Source organism: Hyposmocoma kahamanoa, unplaced genomic scaffold (assembly GCF_003589595.1).
Source record: "Hyposmocoma kahamanoa isolate Upper Pololo Valley unplaced genomic scaffold, ASM358959v1 130, whole genome shotgun sequence".
Lineage (NCBI taxonomy): Eukaryota > Metazoa > Arthropoda > Insecta > Lepidoptera > Cosmopterigidae > Hyposmocoma > Hyposmocoma kahamanoa.
The window spans coordinates 602,231-616,966 of record NW_020653462.1 but is presented as its reverse complement, the minus strand read 5'-3'; the positions used below and the strand labels follow the sequence as shown (position 1 = coordinate 616,966).

The following is a 14,736-nucleotide window of genomic DNA, read 5'->3' as shown; positions in this document are numbered from 1 at the left end:
AAATGGTAGATTGAAATATGTATGTACATAATGTAGATTTGGAATTGTCAAATTTTCAGGATCAAAATTATACTCCTTTAGAAGCTTATACAGTTTTCTCTGAAATCTTGTTTTCTGCTATTGATAAATCTCTACCACGTCGTCACAGACTAATACTTCTGTTGATAACTCTGGTTTTAGGAATTTCCAGTGCTTGAAATCATACTCAATTCTGCTCAAATCCTGACTTGAGCATTGAGTAGAGTTCTGGAATACGACCCTGAGTCTTCTGTGTGTTTGCATTTTTGATGGATTAATAAATTCCTGTGTTGGTTATAACATAAATTCAAACACAAGTATGGCTGAGGCTGCGGCAATTCTTACTGCCTTAAAACACATAAAGTATAAACATCATGGATGTCCTGAGAGCTCAACTGTACAATACCTACACTCGAGTTGAGAGTTGAAAATAATATGGTGAATAAATTACATGGGGTCGTATTCAAACACTACTCAATGCTCAAGTCAGGATTTGAGTATGGTTTAAAGCACTCGAAATCATACTCAAGTCCCTGCCATTAGGGTCGTATTTCCAGTGCTTGAAATCTTTATGCATTGAGTAGAATTCTAATTTTATTTCGCAATATTGAATTAAAAAGCATAAATTATTTAAAAAAATTAACTATACGACACGCGTTCGTTCATTTCGTTCATTTTTTTACGAAAAGATTTATTTTTTGAGTTATTTATAAAATTTTTCGCAATATTGAATTAAAAAGCATAAATTAATGAGTAATTGTATATGTAAGATTGAAAGAAAACTTTATCCCCCTCCAACCCTTCGCCCGAAAATTCGAGTGTAGGTATTGTACAGTCCTACTTCATTGTAGGACAGCAGAGCAATCTATATCCCACATAATCTTCCAATGCCCATTTTTCGGCATTCTGCGCCTTGTGCTGATGGATGAGCTAATTGAACTATATGGTAGTCCAGATTCGGTACCGCGCTCTGTTCAGGATCTCCTTGTAAATAGGTTGTCATATATACCCTTATTTAGTTATATAAATAGCACAGTAGGTAATATTTAGTTTAGTTTCTTGTTCTTTTTAAAGTGTTAGCTCCGTCGATACAATTGACGATGACATTATGAATGACCAAAACAAACAAAATTGACAAATGACAAAGATTTTACTTTAATATTTAATTAACATTACCTATCGAGATTTTCGTATCCTGGATAATTCATATTTTAAACTTAAGATTTTACACGGCTCTTACTGAATTACTGAAGACTACGGGTCGTATTCTAGAACTACTCAATGCTCAAGTCAGGATTTGAGTATGGTTTAAAGCACTCGAAATCATACTCTAGTCCCTGCCATTAGGGTCGTATTTCCAGTGCTTGAAATCTTGAGCATTGAGTAAAATTCTAGAATACGACCCTTAAACTGAAGGATCTTAAACTGAAGACTTAAATCGAAACATCTGCTGGAGAAAAAGAGAAACTAATGACTAGGCAGTATGGTCTCTGACCTTCGCCTGTTCCAAACGGAACGAAGAAAAAAAAAAGTATCTTGTGTAGTTTTGTGTGCGTGGGTGCGTATTAAGAGTTTGTTCAAAGAGAATTTAAGCACTAAGTTTGTTCTCCGTTGTTTTATTGTTATATTCCTCGACCACGGCTTTCTACGGACTTCCGATCTTGTTTAACTTGTGCGAACCTTGCTATCATACCTGACACAGAGAATCTCTCTTACGTCGTTTGACTTGGACTCGTTATTTTGATTTTGTATGCCGGCGTTTATTGAATAAAAACACCATGGATCGCTGTGTGAACTGTGGTATAGCGAATGGTCGCTGTAATTTTCTACGTCGACGTGCCTTAGATGACGAAACTATACTGTCAGTGATTCGTCGATGGCTTGCACCACAACCTGTAAGTACTCACTTCCTATTTTTAGGTAACCAGAGTTTACCATGCTGGTCTACAGGTTTCTTTTCTATGTTTTTACCATTACTCTTATTATTAATGACGGATACGTAAACGTATAAAAAGTTCATTAAGATTGTTTATATTTAATTAAATACCTAAACCAACAGTAATCATGATTTGTTGACATTAAAGCTTTTCCCATTTTTTAGGTGAACAGCAGTGAATATATTTGCCAAGCTTGTTGGGACTTGGTTCGCAGACTACCAGTTGATGCGCCAAGACAATTTGGCCACCGTAGTGTTTGTGTCAACTGTGGGTGTGCGCTTGCATCAAAAGTCAGCCATCTTCTTCACACAGACTCAATTCGTGAATTCAAAATTTATAGTGTCATAAAAAAATGGATTAAGCCTCAAACTGTAAGTTCTATTAGATTACATGTTTCTTATAACTACTGTTATGGTAAGCCAAATAGATTGTTTTATAGTCCATTCTGATCCATTTTAAGCAAAAAGTAAACAAAACTGTTTGGTTAAAATTCTATAGCAATAACTCAATAAATCGAATAAGTAACACTTTCATGTATATTTCAATGATTTCTACTTGATATCTCACCACTTTTTCCAACAATATTCATTTGAACAGCATAGTAAAATCGTGTTTGAAAAATGGTAATTCAAAAGAGAGGCTATTTTTCAACTATGCAACTATGACTTGTTTATGGTTGCATAGTGCTGTACCAAATAAATCAAATTCGTAAATCGAAAATTTCAATCGCAATCGAATGAGTATCTAAGTGTAATGATTTGAAGGAGGATGTAAAATTAAAATTTTGGAAATTTTAATTTTATGCTTTTATAAGTTATGTAAGGAAAAACTGCTAGCATGACTCAATTAAACAAATTGATTCATTCAATTAATTAATCAATTTGTAGTTGGCATTACAATTGGCCATCACTAAACTAGGGGCAGTAACTCTTCTTTGTTTACTTTTTGTTTAAAATGGATTGAAAGAAGTATTGATACATAAATGATTATGTATGTTTGTTGTAGGTAGAAGTGGCAAGTCGGATATGTCATTGTTGTTGGGTTAAGGCAGACAGAGCTGCTGTCTCAGGCCCATCAACTTTTTCACAAAAAAGCTATCCTGGAAAAATACAGTCACAGACACAAGACCTTCCCATTCAGCATCCAAATACAAAAGTTAAACCTGAACCTGCTATTGTATTACCAGACTACATGAGAGCTATGGAAATACAAAGTATGTGCTTTATTGAAGGATGCCAGGGAACAGAGAGATATAGAGTTCCACTTTCTACTAGGGAAATGTAGCTCAGTCAGTATAAATATTATATATAGAATAATCATCTTTGTGATCGACATTTGATTATTGAAGCAAGGAATTTTCTAGACAGCTGAGATCTAATTATGTACAGACTTACAGCAAAACATATCAAGGACATGATGTCCCTATAAGAAGTACTAGACCTAGGTTTAGGTACTGCATTTTGAGAACATAGATTATGTGTAAAATGTCATCTATGTATTTGTGGATTGGCTTGAATAAAGCAGTCTCATCAACTGCTCAATGAAATTTTTCAGCTATTGGAAATACTAAGAACATTCCTCCTAGCTTTAGCAGCATATTTGATGAAGCTTATAATAACTAAGATTTCTGAATATAATTGAAAATGAATAAATAGAAATTAAAAAATGTTGTTCTGTTACATCATCACATCCCTACACATGACCTTTGCAATTTATGATGTTTTGAGTTTCCTCTCAACATCTTCCAACTCTACTACAAACAATACAAATATATACATATAAAATCATATCTATCTATACAAATATATACATATAAAATCATAATCTAGTACAAATATAATATAGTACAAATATATACATATAAAATCATATCTATCTATACATTATATAAAAGCCAATAACAAATGCACCTAACAAATCAGCTATTAAGTATAAGTTGTTACATAACCTCACTTTTCAAATCTCTTTAAACTCTCCTCTCAGATTGTCAGATTCTGCAGAAGTTGCAGTGATGGTATGACAATATATAAGCTTTTGATACCACTTTCATCTTTTTACATCGTGGCTGAAGATTGTATGAAATCATAACCTTCTCCTTTGAATAATATTACAAGGAAACAAACTGACTACTTATATTTCATAATAAAGATGAATTAATTGATAACCACGGGCATTTATTACTTCCAGGTTACTGGTCAGCGCCATCTAGATTTAAGACGGTATTTTTATCTTTTTCAGAGTTGCGATTTTTAGTATGGAGATTAGCAGTCCTCTTTAATGTTATTAGTCTTAAATATAAACATACTGTTGATTGTATGTATGTTGCAGGCAATATTAAAAAGTTGGTTGCCGAGTTAAGTCGAGATTTCGACGTGACTGTGGATAAAGAAAAAAGTGCTTCTCTCATTAAAGAAGATTCTATTCACCTATCATCTGAAGAAGAGGAAACACCATTTTCTTGGCAGAAAACCACGTGCATTCCATATGATACGGGTAAGTAAACATCATTTGCTGTGCTATTTATTTATTTATTAACCTATATTATTCTGACAATTCAATTATATTAATAAATTACTTAATCTACGACATCAGCGCATCCCGAAGACATATAGATCTCTGCTGTGCCATACAACTACTTAATATTTTACTACAGAATCATTGTAGGCTAACTTCGATTATATTTCATGATATCTAAGACAAGATGCAATATACGCACAAACCTTGAACCTCTGCTGAACGCACCACTGTTGCGCCTTTGTAACCTAAGTTGATTCTGCAGCATGTGCTAAGTGTGGTGTGTCCCTAAATTCAACTTTTTTGCATTAATCTATTTTACGTCATAGTTACAGATTGTACTATTTCTTTTTTCTATTGATGCGTATTTTTTTCTTATGCCAGAGACAGTTAGATTGTAAAGCAATGATTTTTGTAAAACTGGACAATATTTAACTTTTTTAAAAGTAGGTATCATTTTCTTGAGGTCAGACAAAGAAACAAAATGGCCCATGCTATGCATGACTTACAATTTTATTGTCGTTGGAATTATAACATTATTATGGGCTTATAAATATTATTGCTATTGGAATATGATGTTCTTTTGAGGAATATAGCACGTCAGATGAATAAACCTAACAAATTAAAAGAAAATATTCAAAGTCAAACAATCATTTATTCCATAGGTAAAATAAATTTACACTTAGAAATGTCACATTTAAGCTTTCACTACGCTGACTTCCCTGAGAAGAACGAGCAATTCATTCTAAGGATTGCTCTTTTCAAATAAACTTAAATGCTATGGAATACAATCGCAGTGAAACACTACCGTGTAGATGGATCTTAACATATGCAAACTTTGCCACAGATGAGGTGGGAGCAAGCGAAAACGACATCCATCTGTACGACTCTTCACCGCAGGAATTTGAGGCTGCACAGTTAAAACATACAGGTGACGAGATTCAGTTTTTAACCAAAATCACTATCATAGATTGTTACCTGCCGCCGTGGTTACTATGGTGATCGGTTACTACGCTAATCTGCCACGCAGAGGTCCCGGGTTGGTTTCACAGGCTGATAGAAATATTTATATGGCCCACAGTTATTTCTCTCGTGAGTTCGGGTGTAATTTGTAGTGTTTGAGTGTATTTTTGAGTCCATGACACCCGTAATACAGGGCGTCTCTAGTGCGGGGCTAAGAGTGTATGCGTCATTAATTATTATATATTCTTTATTTATTGTAGTGTTTTTTTATAATATCAAGTGATGGGACGAACAAGTCGTGCGCCTGATGGGTAGAACACCTGTTCATAACAGTTGCAGTGCCAGTCAGAACTTTAAATCGCTATGAGGGGTGCTGCCGCTGTGCCCGTCACCCTGAGACATAAGTTGACAAGTCCCATGTGCCTGTAATATCACCAACACCCTTACCCTTCTGAACCGAAACGCAGTAATTCTAACATTACTGCTAGGCGGCAGAAATAGGTGGCAGTGTGGCAAGGTGGCAGTATTCCCCTGGACGAACTCTTTCACAAGGAGCTCTACTGCTGCTAATAATAATGTTGTAATCAGAGCGGCAGTGTATTATAATCAGACTGGTTAGGTTTCCTCTTTCTTACACATTAAAGGGTTTTGTTCATTGACCAACAAGTTCTCAAACTCACACTTGTTTTAGCTGACATATTTTGCGATCAAAGTCTGGTTTTTTCAAAATCAGTTTATGTGAAATCAAACATTTTAATTTACAGAAAGGCCAAGTAGTGGAGTATTAGAGGAGTTAAAATGCAATCTCTGCGAACGGACCATAACAGGGTGAGTTTAATTATCTATATCACAGATTTGGGATTGGAAATCAAAAACGTCAAATAGGCATCTAACATTTTATGTTGTTTGTGGTAATTGGCGCCACTGTTACGAGATGCACTGCCTTGAATTTGAAATTGGAAAACTGTAAATTCGTACTATCACCTTTATTTTACTGACTTTGGCGACGATCGCCATAATTTTTATATTATTTTTACAGAACGAATCTGACACTGGCCCAAGATTAGCGGCCGCCATTAAGGAAATATATAATAATAATATCTTATGGCGGTATTACAATGTGTACCTATACATATCAGGGAGCCATTGACTTTTGGCATTAATTGAGTATTCTTGTTACCGGCAACATAGGAATGAAACTTTTTTTTATGCCATTGGCATCTTGTGTGCAGATTCATCTGACAAAAATGAGCATAAATCTCCAGGGGTTATACTCAACAATTGCTTTCATTTATTAAATTTATTCCAGATGTCTAATATGAAACTAGGAAAATTTTTAATATATTTACAAGTACCCATAAAAGTATATGAAAAGCTGTCAAAGTTTTGAAATTTTCAGATAAATCATGCAGAACTCATGTCTTTGTTGAATATTTAAGGTGCAGGCATTGACCTATTAGTAAATGGACGTCGGGTTCACGCTAAAAAGTGTCCGCACCTATAGGGCGTTAAAATCGCATACAGAGCGTTAATCGCGCAACAGTCTTCGTTTGTTCGACTGACAGCGCGGTTGTCATTCATGCAGTACCATTTAATAACAACTTGTAAAAATTACTGCAGTAAAGTGTAAAAACAGGATTTTGTATCGTATTTTAACTAAACAAATATATTGTGTTATCATAGTTCTCATTTAAAAGTGTTATTTTCTACATTTTTATAGTATTTAATTTATATAGAAATGAATCGTAAATATAAATTACAAAAGCACACAAAATAATTAAATAGCTAACTGTCCTTTTTCTACACATTGCATGTGCAAAAGATGGAAAGAGCTCCATTACGTCAATTTCAAGAAGCTTATATAAACTTCTTGGTCATTTTCAATTGTTCGAACTACAAGCGATTGAAATATTTAGAACAAATAAACTATAGAGTCGCTTTGATTTTAATCTTATTTTTAAAATGATTTTTTATTAAACGTTAGCAATAACTAACAAATTATTGTTGTACTCATTTTACGGCTTGGGATTACCTATCAGAAGTCAGAAAATACCTTTGCCCGAAATAACGTTAGCTTAAATTTTCATAATGTCAAATGCATTTTTTAGGAAGATTTCAAAACAAAAGCTTATTTTGTCTTTGTGAAAAGCATCGAAAGTTCTCGAAACCGTAACGGTTTTATTATAAATCGGTTTTCGGAATTACAGATATTTGAGTTTACGTTTAGTTGGAATATCGGTACATTTCTTATAGTACACGCTTATTTTCACATTTGTAGGAATGTTTGTATACATGTATCTGCCCAACTCTTTATTATTTCTTTAAGTGAATTGTACAAAATTCGACATAATAATATATATAAAAATTAATTAATATTTACCATAAAGGCTACTCCATTACTCCTGTGTTCAAGTAACTTTCAGTCGAAGCTAAATATGGTGCATTTTGTTAAATTTTCAGTAGAAGCTGAATATGGTGTTTTTGGGCCCTTAAATTGTTGCAAGCAAAATTAGGCAGTATTGCAATGACGTTACAATTTAAATTAAATGTTTTATTTTTTTATATTTCGTTACATGTCACTACGTTTGTATAGGTTACCTTCGGACATTTTTTTCGTCGTTTTTGTATTAGACCCGACGTCCATTTGTTGATAGGTCAATGGGTGCAGGTATTTTTATTATACGTATAAGCAAGCACCCTGAAAATAAGTTATTTTTTAAGGACTTGTATAGCGGTCTTGTCATTAGTTGTCAAAATGCGATGTGAAGAGGTTTTGGGTAATTTCAAAAGGTCACTATTTCTAGGGTCGGTGGACTAAAGCAAATTCAAAACCCAACATCATTAATTTAAATTAATACATCTATTGAGATTAAGGCACATAAATCAAATTAATTTATTACTTCATTAATTGGTTCATAAAATTGTATTAGAAAAAAAATTTACCATTCTCTTCACATCTTTGGACATTAATAAATAACGAAAAAATGTTTAATGATGTATTAAAAATGAAGCATTTTTTACTTATTTGTCTGCCGATCCTAGATGTACATGTGACAAAATCTAGCATTGCTGAACTTTTGTCGTTGAAGGCCATTCCGGTACTCGTGCGTGCAATGCTACGACTTCGACCTGTGCGGTGCGTGTGAAGCACGAGGAGCCCATCACATGCACTACGTGCTCAGAGCGCCGGGACATAAGACCATTGTAAGCATTCATTCTACGTAGTATTAAGGCTTAGTAATTTAACGATGCATTTCGTTGTCGCACAATAGTTATTTGTTACGCAAGGCTGCAAAGTTGTTGTCTTTTTTTTTATAATATGACGTGACGGGACCAACAAGTCGTGCGTCTGATTGTAAGCTACATGTGTATCCATAACAGTTGTAGTGTCTTATATATATTTTTTTTTGTTTATATCGCAAAGATCCGAGAGGTACTGTCACATTGAGACATAAGTTGACAAGTCCCAAGTGCCTGTAATTTCGCCAGCAACCTTGCCCTTCAAAACCGGTAGCAGAAGTAGGTAAGGTGGCAGTAGTTCCCTGGACGAACTCTTTCACAAGAAGCTTCCTGCTACTAATCTATAAATTCACGCACTGTGGGTTGCCGACTGTAGAAAAACAATGGCGAATAAATTAAATATACCAACAGTCTGTATTAGGAGAAATCATGACTGTAGTCGATTTTTTTATCAGAAATAATAAACAGACGTTTAGTAGTTTTTCTAGTTTTAGATAACGTTTCGTTTTGACTAATGCTCATTCAGTGAGTTCATTGAGAACTGAACCAAACATTATTTTTCAAAGGGTCATTAGTAGCTGTCAGTTTGAAAATCGGAATGCAGCTAGAATGGCCGCCACGTTTATAAACGCAGTAAAGTTTTAAATTTACTCAAGATTTTGTTGCGTTGTTCCGTATTAATTTTTCAGGTGTTACTGTGGCATGTAATCGTTATAGGAGATCGCGTTTACGATTATTACAGAGCGAGGTGCAGTCTTTGATTCGAGCGATTCGCCAGGCGTTGACCGCAGCAGAGCCCATAGCACCAATCTCTGTGGACTCGGACGAGTGAGTACCTATCTATAATTCATCCATATTGGTTAGTATAACAAATAAAAACTTACGCACTAATGTTAGTAATTACAACTTCCATGTTTGTTGTGTGCTTGTTATTTGTTTATACTCCGTCCAACCATTTATTTAACTTTTGACATGTGCCTCCGAAGTTCCGTAATTATTGACATACAACAATAGACCAAAAAATGCAATACTTCCTGGACTCTTTTAGTGCAGCGACGTGCTCTTTAGCTCCGATATTTATCGAGCAAACAGATTATGTATCGAAGATTATTCAAGTTGATAAATTTTGGTACCTGTCCAATAAATTATAATTTATATATTTTTATTTATATATATAATATAATAAATTATAAATAATAATATAAAATTTTTATTGTCTATTATAATGAATCATCGGATTCTTCGCCATATGAACGGGAGTCATCACTTGAATTCGCATGAACTTTAATTTTATTCATTCTCGAGTACACCAATCAGACAATATCTTCTTTTTTGAACTCGCTCACATACACAATTTAAACTTCTTCATAAATAAAATCAATTGTTATAAAAATATCGAATCGGAAATGCATTAAGGTGTCCGTCAGGATGGCTGGACCAAACGAGATATACAAATCAAACTATGTTCTATTTTCTATTATTTAGTACCTTTATTAACAATTTTCTACCTTAGCGCTAACACAAATATTAAAAAAATAAAGTGCCATTCTGTCGTCAGGTTGGCTGACCACTACGTTTTTTAAGGTTCTAGCAGTATAAAATTTACTTTTTTTATATATAACTATTTAGTACCTAATTTCTACCTAAACATACTTTTTTCCTCTATCTTAGGAAGCTTCTATAAAAAGTTATATAAAAACAAAAAAACGCCTTTACAAAAGTTATCTTCTAAAAAGACAGATAAACTGCTTCCGTGTAATTGCTAATAATACTTTTTCAGGCGCTTAGTAGAAAACAGGTAGTAAATAATTAGTTTGATTTGTACATCTCGTTTGGTCCAGTGGTCCTTTGAAATAAATTGTAAATATGAAGAGATGGCTTTCTAATCTAAGGAATTAATTGCTTTTCTAGTTTTTTTATTTGACTAATAATAATAATAATAATAATAACGCACACACTCAACATAGCCCCGCACTAGGGAAACCCTGTGTCGCGGGTGCCATGGACACATACATAGACAACCACAAATTACACCCAAACTCACGAGAGAAATAATTGTAGGCCATACAACTATTTCTCCCGGCCCGGGAATCAAACCTGGGACCTCTGCGTGGCAGTCCGGCATGGTAACCGTTCGGCCACAGAGGCAGTTAAAACTAAAAGTGATCGAACCCCATCACTCCGTCGCTATAACAAGAAGTTGTACAAAAACACCGTGAGTTTCTATTTTCGTGACGATAAGTAGTTAATTATGTCTCTTTCACGGGTTAGATAATCGGTATGACCAAAATTTGAAAACTATTTTTCGAATTCCCAATTCCCAATTTCCAATTAAAGAAACGAACTCCTGCCTAGGCAGGTGAGAGTCACAATTTATAACTCTTTAATAAAGCCACATCTTTTATACTTATTTGAAATTTGGGTCTGAGCATCGAAAACGAAATTACAAAAGCTACAAATTTTACAAAATATAATTATCAAAATGCTATTTCATTACCTTACACAACATGCATTCTTATTCGTAAAATATTACAAAGGAACATTCACACTGAGCTTACATTAGTAAAAAAAGACAATCGCATAAGTACAATATCAGCAGTAGAGCCAATCATCTAATCCTGTCCATGATCAGAACTAAATAATGTCAATTAAACTGATTTTGCTTCACAATAAATGTGAAACTAAATAGACTTTTAAAAAACCGAGTAGAGGAGATTGTAGATCTCGTTTCGCTGACCCCACATTAACTCAATGTCGATTACGTTATTTATGATAAGGAGGGTAGACTTACAATACAAACGTGTACGTAAAAGTCGCAAGATAAGGTAAACATGAGATAGTAATGCGTCCAATTGTGTATCCAGACTAAAGACGGAGATCAAAGAAGAGGCAGGGGAGAGATTGGTGCCTGTGAACGATGACGACGATCCTCTCTCGTTGAACGTCAAACCTGAGGTAAACAAATTTACGTTATTTTGATAAAACTATAACATATAAAACAATAAATTGTATCTTATAAACAAGGGGGCGACTATTTCTAAAATTTCGCGACTAGAACCGACTAATTCACGACTTTTTCTGGGTGCAATCAGATCTAAGCTAGGAGCTGTGGTTCTCGAGATTCAAAGATGGTGCCGCCGGAATAAGCTTATTTCAGTGTGGACAGTAAAACACCTTAATAACTTCAAAGCGGCGTAACGACTAAACTTAGTTTTTACGACTAGAACCGACTAAATCACGACTTTTAGCGAAATCAGATCTTGGCTAAGTGTTGTTGTTCTCGCGATTGAGAAATGGTGCCGCTGGAATGAGCTTGTTCCTTGAGCGTGGACAGTAAAATACCCTTATAACTTTTGAACTGCGGCGGACCGACTACATCTAGTTTTTTGCGATTTTAGATCCGACTAAATAGCGATTTTTTCTGGCTTGTCATATTTCCAAAACTCTACCATGGTCACGGTGGAATAAGACACGCTGCTGATGATATTTGCTTAATTATGATCGTACGATATTCGATTCGCATTAATTTTGAATCTACTCGCTCAAAAATTGCATTGAAATGAATCGATACAAAAAATAGCTAGATCGTATTTAATTGAATCGATCTTCATAAAAATCGAATCGTAATGTGCATCCCTAAAAACGACAAGAGTAGGGTAATAGAGTTTTTTTTATAATAAGTGATGGGACGAAAAAGTCGTGCGCCTGATGGTAAAGCTACACGTCTGTCCGTAACAGTTGCAGTGCCACTCAGAACTTTGAATCGCAAAGATCTAAGGGGCACTGCCAATACGCCCGTCACCCTGAGACATAAGTTGACTAGTTCCATGTGCTAATTTCACTAGCAACCCTTTCTTTCAAAACCGGAACACAGTAATGCTGACATTACTGCTTGGCGGCAGTACTTCCCTTGACGAACTCTTTTACAAGGAGCACTACTGCTACAAAGAAGGGTTTATACGTTCTTTTATCTTTTATTAATATATACTTTTAAATTGAGGTCATTTTTGTAAAACGGGTTTCAATGGTATTTTTTATGGAAATGTATTGTGTAAATAAACCTTTGAACGGCTAATTGGAATGCCAAAAAAATTTTAAGGTATTAAGTAAAAATTATGACTTTCACAAAATTATTTAACTATATATTTGTTGCAGGAGACAACGGACGATGAATCCACTGACTCTTATTCTACGCTATCTGTCAATGAAGAAGAACCTTTTCCAAAGAGACCTGCATTATCTCCAAAAAATGTTAGTCACTCTACGCCATCTATTAGTGAAGAACCTTCTCCGAAGAGACATGCATTTTCTACAAAAAATGTTAGTCACTCTACGCCAACTATCAGTGAAAAACCTTGTCCGAAGAGACCTGCATTATCTCCAAAAAATGTTAGTCACTCTACGCCATCTATCAGTGAAGAACCTTCTCCGAAGAGACGTGCATTATCTCCAAAAAATGTTAGTCACAAAACAAAGCAAACAATAACACCTTCTGCATCTACAAGCAAAATTACACAAGGAGTAGCAGCTTGTACAAATAATCCACCTGTACTTCAATTAAAACCTATAGACAACCTTAGAATAAATGTACCTATCTCTGCAAAACCTCCCATAATAACTTTACACCAAAGAATGAATAATTTCTCATCAAAGGGAAGGCCGTTAATACTACGCCAAATTAAAACTTACCCAGGCAAAAAGCAATATTCCCCATTAATCGGTAGTCACGTAAATGTGTCTGGTAAACCACCCCACTTGGGAGAAAGGCCAGTGGTTTCGCAGCCGGGAACAGTTGGGTCACAAATGCTAGGGAACATTTTTAAGAAATAAATGACCTTGAATCATTTCATTGCTACGTAAAGCGTGAAAATGAAATTAAGTGGACCTACTTTTTATGAACAAAATTTGTTAATTGCAAGACTTGTTTTAGCTTCTTAGAATTAAACTATTTTTTGTAATTTTTTGTTTTTAATTATTTCTTATAACTATTCCTTCAACTTCATGTGGCGACTGTTACTGAAGTTACCACGATCTTGTATGTTACCAACTATTTAAGTACTATTACATGCTTTATGGCCTAGACTAGTTTTCCTGGGCGACTTGGTAGCAGTAGAGCTCCTTGTGAAAGAGTTCATCCAGGGAAGTACTGCCACCTTTACCTATTTCTGCCGCTAAGCAGTAATGTGAGCATCCAGTTTAGAAGGGTAAGGGTGTTGGTGAAATTACAGGCACATGAGACTTGTTAACTTATGTCCCCGGATGACGGGCACAGTGGAACTGCCTCTCAGAACTTTGCTATAAAAGATTTGAGTGGCACTGCAACTGCTAGGCCAAGGTTTCAAAAGCATCTTTTTTTATAAATAATTGACCACTATCTCACCTGATGTTAAGCTACGACATTGTGACCGACGATGGTACCTGCGCGTTTGTCTAAAAAAATGCGTATTTACTCTAGACTTTAATAGTCCCTTTGTACTTTTCGGAAAACGGATGCCAGTAGAATATTCCATTCCTTTGCTGTACGCATCACAAAGGAAGAAGCGAAGCGCTTGGTGCTAATGGATGGTATATCAATGACATGAATGGAGTGTTCCAGACCTTCTAGTTGACCGAAAGAGGAATGGTGAATGTGAGACTAAATTGAAAAGTTCCGCGCACTCCCCGAAATGTATCCAATAGAAAACTGACAAGCAGGCAACTTTTCTGCAATGGTCGAGATTTTATAGCTCCGACTCCACAAGAGAATTGTTGTTAATAAGCCTCTGCTTTACCGAGTCCAAGGCAGCTAACTGGTAATGGGCATGCCGTTTCAAAGGTGGCAGCAGACTCGATACATGATCGGACTTGTTTTTTATATAGATTTAAAAGCTGTTCTGGTGTGAAGTACCGCCGTACCCGGTAAAGTATACTAGTCTTTTGGCAGCAGTTTTTGCCTAGCACTCGACGTGAGGTTGGATCATAAGTCCAGAACAAGTAGCTCAAGGTGGTCACATATCGGCACGGATACACCTCTGAAAGCGAAGTATGTTTTGATAAGAAAAGACATAATTCTATCTTGTATAGC

At 35.1% G+C, this 14,736-nt stretch overlaps 1 protein-coding gene across 1 annotated transcript; it reads left to right on the top strand.

Annotated features, from left to right (window-relative positions):
• The first annotated feature begins 1,669 nt into the window (after positions 1–1,669).
• LOC113240316 lies at positions 1,670–13,604 on the top strand. Its single transcript, XM_026477590.1, has 10 exons — positions 1,670–1,913; positions 2,120–2,326; positions 2,961–3,168; positions 4,284–4,448; positions 5,317–5,400; positions 6,197–6,260; positions 8,522–8,636; positions 9,415–9,500; positions 11,537–11,627; positions 12,828–13,604. The coding sequence occupies exons 1-10, from the start codon at positions 1,797–1,799 to the stop codon at positions 13,500–13,502; spliced, it is 1,812 nt and encodes a 603-aa protein (XP_026333375.1). The 5' UTR covers positions 1,670–1,796; the 3' UTR covers positions 13,503–13,604.
• Positions 13,605–14,736: the final 1,132 nt, after the last annotated feature.

What these genes read in the sequence shown, in the direction of transcription:
- LOC113240316 (XM_026477590.1), top strand. Translation starts at nt 1,797, where the DNA reads ATGGATCGCTGTGTGAACTGTGGTATAGCGAATGGTCGCTGTAATTTT. An exon ending in AATGGATTAAGCCTCAAACT is followed by an intron (nt 2,327 to 2,960) that starts GTAAGTTCTATT and finishes TGTTTGTTGTAG; the next exon opens with GTAGAAGTGGCAAGTCGGAT. An exon ending in GTGCATTCCATATGATACGG is followed by an intron (nt 4,449 to 5,316) that starts GTAAGTAAACAT and finishes ACTTTGCCACAG; the next exon opens with ATGAGGTGGGAGCAAGCGAA.